The following is a 10,797-nucleotide window of genomic DNA, read 5'->3' on the forward strand; positions in this document are numbered from 1 at the left end:
ACATACATACATACATACATACATACATACATAGCTACGACGCGCTAACCCAGCAAACCCTCTACAGGCGACAGAGAGTACAACACCAGCGAGACCACGGTGTGCACCTCCAACCGGTGCGCTTTCCACCATAACGGCGATATACACCACAAGAAGTGCCTCCTCTGCCGTAGTACGCGGCATTGAACGGGACTTGGCCTCTGTGTAATTGGCTGCCACTGGCCGCTGAATGGGTAGTCCTGCGAACGGGAAGGGTGTTTGGATAGAAAGTTTGGAATATATATGGATAGCCCAAGAAAGGAATGATAATGTAAAGGAAAGAAAATACAAACCACACTCTCTGTTACTTCAAAGTTCCATTCCTCGCTCTCTTGTCCAAACATTCCACACTCAGGGGCGTGGGTAGATAGAACGAGCATAGATTGACGAATAATGAATGATAGTAAGATTCTATAGAGATGACTACTTTTCTTGAGGGACGTACTAGGGATGATGGCATGTAAGAAGAAATTGCACATCGAGGTGTCCCGCCAGCGTATGATAAGCAATACGCGGGCTAGAAATAACCCACAATGCCCAGCCGGCTTAAAAAGTAGAAAGAGGAAAAAGGACCAAGAAAGCAGGAGGAAGGAGAACTACCATGCAATCTCCCCAACGCCGAAGCTTTAAAGACCACCTCTTTGCCCAACCAAACCAAGGCTCTCAAGCCTCCCGAGCAGACCACTCCTATGAAGCCTGCCTATACGTATAGTGCGAGATCGCAGGCTCCGTGGGGAACTCGCGCGTCGGAGGCGGAGGCGCTGGCTCAAGAAGATGCCTCCTCCTCTCCTCTCTGAACGTAGCAGGCTGGCCATTCTCATCAATTCCTCTCCACTGCCGCACCTCCACAACCTCTCCCTCGCTCTCCGACTCCGTGACATCCTCCCAGTCCTCATGCCTAGGATCTGGCGGCGGTGACGGGCCCGGGTTTTGCTCGATAGGGCGGCCACGAAATGCGCGGTAGCCGGAATAAGGAAGGCTTTCCGGGGACTCGTCTCGCGTCTGGCGCGCACTGCGGCCGCGAGGGAGTGGCGGTGGAGACACATGACGGACGCGGACCTCGTCGTAGCGGCTCGGAGGAGACCCGTGGCGGACGCGAATCTCTTCTTCGTAACTTCTCGGGTCTGGGGGAGGTGAACGTCGGATACGGAGGCGCTCAAAGCTCTGAGTGGGCGGGGAGGGAGAAAGAGAACGGCCCTCTACGTACCCGCGCCGCGCATGCCGATGGTAGTAGTCATAGTCCTCACTGCGTGAATGTTGAGCCTCCTCCTGTCTTGATTTCCTCCTGACCTGCTCCCTGCTGCTCTCCGACACATGTCTATTCTCCCTCCTCGATGGTTCAGGGCCGAACTGAACTCTTGGGCCTCCCACTTCTACCATGGTACTCTCGTGGCTTTGCCGCATCTGGCGCGGGTATGGCTCTCGCTCCCTTCGCGAAGGTCTGAGAATCCCCGGCGGCGGCGGCGAAGCTGGATGGCGCGGTGCATCCTCGGTCGAAATACTTTCTTCTGAGCCTCTCATGAAGGATCGATGCTCCGGAAGAACAGTTCGAAATGGCGCAGGGTGAGATGCAAGGCGACTTTCTGCTTCGGTACTCCGACGCTCCCGCCGGACGCGGACAGGGACAGGAGAGAGACTGCGAGGTCGATAGTCTAGAACAGGTTCCTCATGATCCTCGTTCTGATAGACGAACCTAGTCGGCCTTGAGCGGTCTGCTGGAGGAGACTGGCTCAACTGGACGATCCTCTCCCTATAATAACGAGTCTGGGGTTCGGGAGCTGGATATGGCTCATCCGACCTATAGCGGCGACTACGCACATAATCTGGAGGCGGGCTGAGGGAGGAGACGCGCGGTTCCGTCCGTATCTTCCTTCTCAACATCGGCGGCGGGCTGCGCTCTTCCCTAGAATCACGCAGTGCCACCCTCACCTGGCTACGGCTCCTCACCGCGGTCCGAGTGGGAGGAGGAGTAGCCGAGCGATACCTGACCACATGAACCCTATCCCGAGCCCTTCCTCTAGATTCGCCATCGTTGATCTCGATACGAATAGTCCTGTCAGGATAATCGACGCTGGTATAGCTCTGCGCGGATTGCTTCTCCTTCTTTTTCTTGGCTTTCTTCTTGCATCTCCTACATGCGGAGAGAACCAAGGGCTGGCCAGGCACGGTCGGATGATGGCGATGGTAACCGGCTGAGCGTAATCGGCCGCACTCGCTACAGGTATGGCAGACCATGACGGGAACTGCTGGATCGGATACTACGCGCTGCGCTCCAGGCATTGGTACTATGTCTGGAGGCGGCCAGGGGCCCTCGTAGGCGTGTCGCTGGTAATGATGCTCCGTCGTCTCCTGCGGCCGGGGATGGGCAACCTGTCCTGGCGCATTCACCTGCACTCGTCAGTCAGCTAAACGATGCCAATGTCAGTCCCATGCAGCGTCTACATACCGGCGCTATCGCAGTAGAAGTACCACTGTTTACCTGTGGCTGGGGCGGCCCATTCGAGTTCATATACTGGAAACCCACGTTGTACCCTGCCGCCTGCTGGTCCTGCGGAGGAGCGTTATAATTTCGCGGCAGGTCGACGTAGCCTCCTGGCCTTGGCGGCGGCGGCATAGGATAGCCAAGCTGCTGCTGTTGATTCGACGCGGGAAGAGCCGACGCGGCAGCTGGGGGTGTCGGCGCCGCGGGAGGGACCCGTTGCGGGAACTGGAGCTTGTTAGACACAGATGCTTTTGCGAGCGCGTCGCCAGCAAAATCGAGGGGATACTGGAACGCCGCGGGAGGAGTGCTTCTGCAGAGCGTATTAGCCATGGCTGTCTCGCAAAAGATGGGGGAACAGAGGCAGAGCACTCACACAGAAGAGAAGCCTGGGCCGGGATACTGCTGAGCAGCGGCATAGGGATTAGCGGCATAAGGATTCTGCATCTGTTGGCCAGCACCGGCCTGATTGGCAGCGGCCGCCGTGTTACCCATGTATTCAGCAAAGGCGCGCCGCTGCTCCTCGCTCGCCATGTTGGCGGCGGGGAAGGCGCGGGCGGGAGCAAGCCGTGGGACGAAGAAAACGTTTGAGTGCCGTGTTTTGCAGACGGAGGAGTGGGAGAGTCGAGAGCTGGAAGGTGAGGCAGAAGCACAGTCGACAGAGCAGACGAAAGAGATTGGCTGGTTGAGCGGTCTACGAAAGGATGCGGTGAAAGAGTGAGTGACCGTGCTCTGGTCGCTGCCTCGCGCGAGCCTCGAGCACCGATCACGATGCCGCCATTGCAAGACAGAGAGTCATACCTTTACCAATCTCTGACACCCGTGCTCGTCTCAATCAATTTCCTGTATCCCGTCTTCATGTCTCACAGCCCGGAATCATGGCAGGGAAATGGGTGGGAGCTATCTTTCTTTTTAAGGTCCTAGAACGCCCGCCCACCCAAGCAACCGTCCGGGTACTTTTACAGTGCAAAATCTACTATGGAAATGCGCTCAATTCTCCCACGTTCACTCAACCCTCAAAACACGTGCACCTCTCCTCTTCGTTGTCTTCTTCTTCTTGTGGCCCTGGTCGAATGCCACGGCGCTCTGGTGGTCGCGTCCAAAGTTATCGAGGTCCTTGACCTTGTAGATTCTGATGATCCAATTCTCGCTAGTGAAGGCCTCCTCAATGGTGCTGAGTTTGGGGCCTTCCGCGGGGAGTCGCGCTCCACGGACACGGTCCGTTGCTTGCCCGGCAGGGAAAAGCGCGTTGTAGTTGTAGTACGACATCTTGTACCTGCGACATAATCAGCAACAGCGTCCTGCGCTCGCACGAGCCTCACTCACATCAAGCTGTTCTTCATCGTTGGCGTGGCCTCGTCATCCACGCGGTACTCGCCTCGTGGCGTGAAGAAATTGCGCTCCTTGACCTCCTCAGGCCAGATACCCTCGGCAATACGGACCATCCAGAGGAATTTGTTGATGTCGTCGCCCGAGTAGCCGAGGAGACCACCGAAAACGACAAGGACATAGTCAACTTCATGCTGGCGCATGATCGGATAGCTGACCTCTTCTCTTGAACTCATGGCCTTGCCCACAGTGGCAATATGCGTGTTGTTCCACGTGTTGTTATCAACAAGCGTCGGCCGGTCGGCCATACCACCAATCTGATAACCGTAATCCCACCATGACATGATCTTGGCATTTTCCGGTGTGTTTTGCCTGAGCCAGTAGTATGCCTCTCGGTAGTCGTCAATAATGTGCTGGCTGCCATCGGGAAGTCGGGAAGCAAGCACGACAGAGGGAGAAGAATAGGCATTAGAAGTAACCCATGTGCAGTGAAGCACGAAAAGCATGAGGTAGACGATAGATGCTCCGACAACGGTCAGCCTAGAGGCATACGAGTAGATACCGACAAGCGGGCTTCGCGTCGATCGGAGCCCGTCTGGGAGGACTGCCGCAACTGCGACCTTGGCCGGCTCTGAGCTACCATTCTCTTTGGCCTGCGCTTTGGGAGTCCGCGCATCCAGATAGGTATCCAGAATCTGTGAGAAAGCCATTGCGGATGCGACGCAGACAATAGGAGTCAAGGTGAGCATAAGACGGACCATGACGCCGGCGAAGTAGCTGGCTAGGACGGAGTAGATGACGATAAAGACTTGCTCGTCGGTCAGTCTGCGGAAGCACATGTACACACCGGCCGGGAAGAGCCAGATCATCATGCTCAGGTCGAAGAAGAACGCCGGCCATGCGGTAGGCTGGTGCTCAGACACGGAGGCAATGATGGGAATGTGGATCTTGGCATATCCGGTATCCCAGAGCGAGTAGAAGCGGCCAGTCCAGGGTGCGATGACGCCGGATACAGTGAGGAGCACGAGGCCTCCAACAGCCACCGCGAAAATAATGACGACCAAGGCACGGAGGAGGGTCTGGAACTGCTTGCTCGGGAGCTGAGCGCGGACGTACTCGACGAAGCCGACCAATTGGACGAGACCGAAGACGCCTAAAGTCATCAGCGATTGCAAGAGCATCTCTCGAACATTTTTACTTACCAAGCGCAGACATGTGCTCGCTACTCCTGATGGGCAAGAAGCCGACGAACGGAATCTGCATGCTGGCAAGCGTTCCAAGCGCATACCATGAAGTATAGCTGACGTAGAGTCGCGGGCTGTATCTTCCCATGCAGATCAAAACGAAAGCGTGCAGCGGGAGCAAGTTCGTAATGAAGACATATCCACCCCACGCAGACACCATATATCCGTAGAACAGCGCAGTCAGAGCGCCCCAGAACATGGATCCTTCTTTGACAGCCTTGATCCAGAGAAAGAAGGTGAAGACCAACAGGAAGATAGCAATGGCTTCGTTGTCGTAGCTTCCAGCAACCGAACGCGAGATATAGCCGGGAGTTATGCCCATAAAAGCAGCGGCGAGGAGACCGGCGGACGGCGAAGTGACCATTTCGGAGGTCAAGAGGTAAGTTGCGAGTGCGGTAAGACCGGAGAAGCCGGGTGCGAGGAGCACGCAGATGTTGCGAATATCGACAGGGAGCGCCAGGAAGCGGAGGGCGTGGTAAATGACGCCGCTGGTGACCATCAACCCGGGGTAGAGGGTACCGCCGGTAACTCGACCGAGAGGGTGCCATGTTCCTGTTTACCCATGTGTCAATTGTATGTTCTTAATGCTATGCAGGGAGGACGGGGACTGCGGAGGAGGCGTGCGTACGGTCGTCGAACCAGTCCCAGAAACTATAGAAGCCATTCTGGACGAGGTATTTTGTCGCTCGAAAGTTGAACCAGGGATCAACTATATAGCCTCTCGTTAGCCAATTGATGGACTAGAAGGCGCATTGGAGCACTAACATTCGTGGATGATACTTTCGAAGCGGATGACGGAGAACAGACGGCTGGACACAGCTGCGCCTGCAATCAGACACAGAATGATCACTCGGAGCATGCCCCGAGTGTTCCGGCTGTTCGCCTGCTTTAAAAACTGGCTGTCCTCTGCGGAAGCCATCTTGAAAGCGTGAGAGTTAAAGAAAGAAGGGAAGACGTTGCGCGCAAGGCCGCGTCACGAAGCTCTCTGAGCTACTTGACACCTGTGAACTTCTGGGGGTCCACTCCGACGATTAGCCGATATGCCAAGACGCGCACGTGCACTAAGATTCACCTCCAGGGCTGTCGAACTCGAAAAGTACATAGAGCGAACTAGTCAATAATGCAGCAAAATTGATTATCAAGAAGCATATCTACTGGGTCTTTTAAGATAAAGTTGCTCCACTCCAAACTGCAAAGCTAACTCATCATCATGCCCACTTCCGGCCGCACAAAACCAACCACCGTACAACTGTTACAAAGGTGATGGCCGCAGGCCACGCAGTCGATGTAAGTATGGCTAGGCCAAGGACCATTGTCGCATGCGCACTGTAGTCTGTCAGCACTAGTGGTCTCTGAGCCGGACTGGAGCAATACTCACACAGTAGCGATTGACGTCTCTCTTCCGGCGTTTCGATGCCGGAGGCGAAGCGACGATATCTGCGGGAGCTGATCTTTTCCTTTGGCTTTGGCCTGCGTTTTGAGAGGTCGAGGGCGGAGCCGGCATTGCTGCTGAAGAGGATTGCTCTGGTGGTCGCGGTTGCCCGGGCGCATCATTTGCTTCACCCCTAGTTGGAGGAGGGCTCTCATCCGTCCCAACGCCGTAATCATCTGCGTCCTCTTCATCGAAGCTCGTTTTGTCCATCTCGCGTAATACATCACCCTTCGTCTTCTTCGCCTCTACACACAACCAGTCCTCAATGCTCTTGTTCTCCTTTGTGAAGTGATGGTCGATGTGGTCAAATCGCTCGTCCCATGCTGCGTTTCGCTTCTTCTCTAATCGCAAAATCTGTTGACAGAAGCCACACCAGAACTGCCCCTGCCCATTCCTGCCTATTCTTCGCGCTTTTAGCTCATGCGCGAGCTGCTCCTGCTGGACCACCTTGTGGTCCGTTTGAAGATGAGCCTTGAACAGCTCAGCACGGTAGAAGAGCTCGCCGCAGGGTGTTTGAGAAGACGGGCAAGTCAGCTGGCAGCGAAATGATTCGAGTTGGAAGTGCTGGCTGTTCTCATGTCGCTTCCAGTCTGACTTGGCCCCAAAGCGCTTGTGGCATTTGGGATAGGTGCAGCCATAGGGTTTAGTGTGCCGCTTCATGTGCTTTTTCATATCGCAAGAGCGCGCGAGCGTAGTGCCGCACTTCTGGCAGGTTTGCCCATTGGGAGAGAATCCTTTTGAGGGTCGCCGCGGACGGTTGGAGAATGGAGGGTTCCCGCTTTGCTTGATGAGGTTGGATATTGCTTGAGAGGCGCGTAACGCTTCGGCTTTTGTCATGGTAATGTCCGTATCCATATCATCAACAGAGCCTGTGTTGGTGACAGACCCTTGAGGGGGATTTGATAGATGGACGTCCTTCCTGTTTTGCTTGGTAGCGCCGTAAAGAACACGTAAGACAACGTTCTCAAGGTCTAACGAGTCTGTGGAGTGTGCGTTCTGGATCTCGCTAGCTATAGCTTTGGAGAACTTCTGCAGAGCTTCTCTTTGCCGCTCGGCATTGCTTTGAGGGGCGCTCTCGCTGGCCGCCGCCTTTGAGAAATTCTGCAGGGCTTGTCTTTGCTGCTCGGCCTTGGTTTGAGGGGCGCTGGATAGTTGACGACGGGATTGAGGAGCCGGTTTGTCCGGAGAAGGCTGAGTGGACGCAACATCTGCAAGGACACTGAGAGAATCCTGTCGAGGCCGGGTTGCATGGTTTGGGTTCGGGCGGGAGGCGGACGGCTGGCTGGCGGCTTTATATCCGGATCCGTTGCTGGCCTTCCTGGATCCTTGACCGTCCGCGCTTGTATTCGCTCGGTCTACGTCCAGGGCGAATTCTTGAGCGCTCGGATCGAAGGAGTTCCAAAGGCTAGAGTCCTGATCTGGGGTTAAGCTTATTCCGGAGTTGGGATCAACAAGCTCATTACCGGCAAACTGCTTCTCCGTGCCTATGCCGGCAAGTGTGGTATCCATCGGAGCCACTGACAATGCATCGGCGTTGGGCGCAGCATACACCGGGCCCTGCCATTGAGACCTACACATATCAGAATCCGTAGATATACGCGCACTGTATATCGGCATACCTGCGGGTCAAGTCTTGCTCATCCTCGCCCTTGTGCATGCGGGAGATGTGCTGCTTGAAATTGTCCAGACGAGGCCAAATCTTCTCGCGATTTCTGCAGTGCTCAGAGGCGCATCGATAGGAATCCTTCTCAACTCCAACGCGATGGACGCTCTTCTTGTGTCTCGCGAGATCATTGACGGTTGTGAAGCCTTTTCCCGCGGTGGCGCGCCGACAATTCGGAAAATCGCATCTGTACGGCTTCTCGTGTTTGAGCATATGCTTTCTACATTGACTGTTAGTGTCCTGTCTATACTAGACGCCTTCTAATACGCACTTGAAGTCTGACCGACACTTGAACATTTCTTTGCATTGTGGGCACTTGTGAGATTTACTTTGACTTGCAGCGCTGCGGCCGCTATACTGTGACGCTTGATCGGATTGCATTGGGAAGACGTCTGTCGGCTCGCTAGATGCAGAGTTGACATTCATGTTGCCCATTCGGAAGCCGATGTTAGGCGAAAGTTCCTGATTGACACGCTCTGGCTCATTGCTTATGACTGAATGAGCTTGGTGGGTATAGTATCCAGAGTCCGATCTGGCTATGTCTGATCCGGGGCCGCTGCGGTACGGGGTCCCGTAGTTCATAGTCGTGGATGGAAAGGAAGGGCGACTAGCAGTGACGCTCTGGTTCCTCATCCGTAAGGGATTCCACGGCTCATCGTGACTGCCGCCATAGATACGCGACGATACCGAATCCATGCTATTGGCATTGTCCATGGCTGAACGAGGCCGACCAGCCGAGGGCACGTTGAGAAATGAAAGACTAGAAAGGTTGGGGTCGATCCTGTTCTCCGGCGGGAGGATACTGGACTGGCTCATGCTTGGGCGGTTAAAAGAGCGCGGATTAGGTGCAGTCATGGTGGTCCGGACGGTTGGAGAGGGGCTAGGAGCATTTCCCATTGGCCTCGACGCTTGCGAACTCCATTGTGGGAAGGATGCATTGCTGACCTGCGACGACTGCGGGTCGAAGTACTAGGATGGTTACTATACGGCGAGCGTGAGAGCATGATAGCATAGGGCTATACGCACAGTCTCGTTGAAGTTGAAGGCGGGGTAGCTGTTGGGCTGTGACATGTCTGGGTCTGGCAGACGTCAGCGATGCTGCCTCAGGCCAACAAGCAGGCCAGGTGCTTGCCCCTGCCAGTCCCGAGGATGGTCCTGGCCAAAACAGAAATATGGTATTCTGAAACGGGTGGATGGCTGGGATGGAAAACGGAGCAAAAGCTGGGTGGACCTACGTGGTTTGGAGGGAAGCCTTCAGCCTTCAGCCTTGTGCCTGATAGTTCGCCTCAGCGGAGTGGAGGAGGTTCACAGAGGGTCGAATGCGCAAGGTGGTTGCATTAGTATTCCTCTTGCGCGGCTCACCGCCCCGTGCGCTGACGACTGTAGCACGTCTGACGCTGATTCGAGAGGCGAGTCCCGGTGAAGGGCCTCGGAGGGACGCTGTCCCACACACGGGCTGCCGGTGTAGGATACGGGCTAGGTGTTGCGGGATGCTCGCGAAGCCGGGCAGAAGGTCGAAAAGCCGTCAGGACTCGGGCGCAGAGGGCGTGCGCCGACGGAGTGGCATCATGATATGCGAGGAGTGAGGCTCTCTAGCTGCTTTGGTCGCGAATGCAGCGACAGATTGCGCGCAAAGGGCGGCCTCCGCTGGCCAGAGGGCACAAGGCAAAGGTTTGCCCTGTTGCTGCCTGGAGTTAGTGCCCGCCAACCGCCAACCGCCGGCCGCCAAGCGGCTCGCAGAAGGTCGCGGGAGGACCACCACACCTGCACACCCACCTGCACACCTCACCAGACAGCACTAGACGAGCTTCTGCGTGGCTGTGCCCGCGTCCTCCCTTCGAGCGCCCGCCAATCGCCAGCACGCCTGCCGACGCTGCGATAGTCCTCCAGCAGGCGCCGCCGCACACCCAGTCCTGCAATCAATACCGCATCCGTATCCCAGGCCGGTCGCCGACAACTCAGTACGACAGCGGGCAATATCGCGATGCATCGATCAAGAGGGACCTCCGCATCTCATCTCACCAGGACCGCGCTGATATAAGCCCAGCCGTCCAATCGCACGGGGAAACACAGCCTGAGCTGCCACGCCCGCAGTCACAATTGCCCCTTTCGGCCTATGGTATGCCTCCCGGTGCAGGGCGTCGACTGCGCCAACACTTGCCCTCTGGCCAATCGCCACCCGCAAGACGCTGCAACCGCTCAGGCGCACCTCAAGGATCTGGGATGAGGAGGAGGCTGCATCGCTTCCCAGAGCAATGCGAGCGGAGAGGACAGTAGAGTGTGCACTGATCCCATTCTAAAGTACAGTCGCCGGACTCGTGTAAATGCGAGAAAGAGATGCCGTAAGCGAAGGTGAGAACGCCAGATATGCGTCCACGGCCGTCATCAGTCGTTCAGACCAAATCCATTCCGCGCCCTTCCAGCTAAAAAAGCAGATAAACCATAGACCAATAACCTTCTACAACAGGACTCCTTGTGCGCTGGGGGATATCAAAACGAGAAGAAAACATGTATCAACACAAACAAAAATCAAGCGAAAGTAATGTCCTCGGTGTCCCTCTACTCAAGTGCGATGCAAGCGGAGCCAACGAACATCATCCAGCTGCTTCAC

The 10,797-nt window shown here is 55.8% G+C and overlaps 3 protein-coding genes across 3 annotated transcripts; all 3 read right to left on the reverse strand.

The window, feature by feature from the left end:
• Positions 1 to 609: 609 nt before the first annotated feature.
• On the reverse strand, positions 610 to 3,052 carry BU26DRAFT_547615 (uncharacterized protein; the record flags this gene model as incomplete). The annotated part of the gene is made up of 3 exons (XM_033831894.1): positions 610 to 2,427; positions 2,486 to 2,831; positions 2,895 to 3,052. 3 exons carry the CDS (start codon positions 3,050 to 3,052, stop codon positions 727 to 729), a joined length of 2,205 nt encoding a protein of 734 aa, XP_033688020.1. The 3' UTR covers positions 610 to 726.
• Positions 3,053 to 3,167: 115 nt separating this feature from the next.
• Positions 3,168 to 6,067, reverse strand: BU26DRAFT_449438 (glycosyltransferase family 66 protein). The gene is made up of 5 exons (XM_033824710.1): positions 5,857 to 6,067; positions 5,720 to 5,800; positions 5,050 to 5,643; positions 3,845 to 5,000; positions 3,168 to 3,794 (listed from the first exon to the last, which is right to left on the reverse strand). The coding sequence occupies exons 1-5, from the start codon at positions 6,008 to 6,010 to the stop codon at positions 3,524 to 3,526; spliced, it is 2,256 nt and encodes a 751-aa protein (XP_033688021.1). The 5' UTR covers positions 6,011 to 6,067; the 3' UTR covers positions 3,168 to 3,523.
• A 221-nt stretch (positions 6,068 to 6,288) lies between these two features.
• On the reverse strand, positions 6,289 to 9,257 carry BU26DRAFT_560362 (uncharacterized protein; the record flags this gene model as incomplete). The annotated part of the gene is made up of 5 exons (XM_033832795.1): positions 6,289 to 6,417; positions 6,470 to 8,093; positions 8,143 to 8,406; positions 8,458 to 9,155; positions 9,213 to 9,257. The coding sequence occupies 5 exons, from the start codon at positions 9,255 to 9,257 to the stop codon at positions 6,289 to 6,291; spliced, it is 2,760 nt and encodes a 919-aa protein (XP_033688022.1).
• Positions 9,258 to 10,797: the final 1,540 nt, after the last annotated feature.

This window comes from Trematosphaeria pertusa (genome assembly GCF_010094035.1).
Source record: "Trematosphaeria pertusa strain CBS 122368 unplaced genomic scaffold BU26scaffold_3, whole genome shotgun sequence".
NCBI lineage: Eukaryota > Fungi > Ascomycota > Dothideomycetes > Pleosporales > Trematosphaeriaceae > Trematosphaeria > Trematosphaeria pertusa.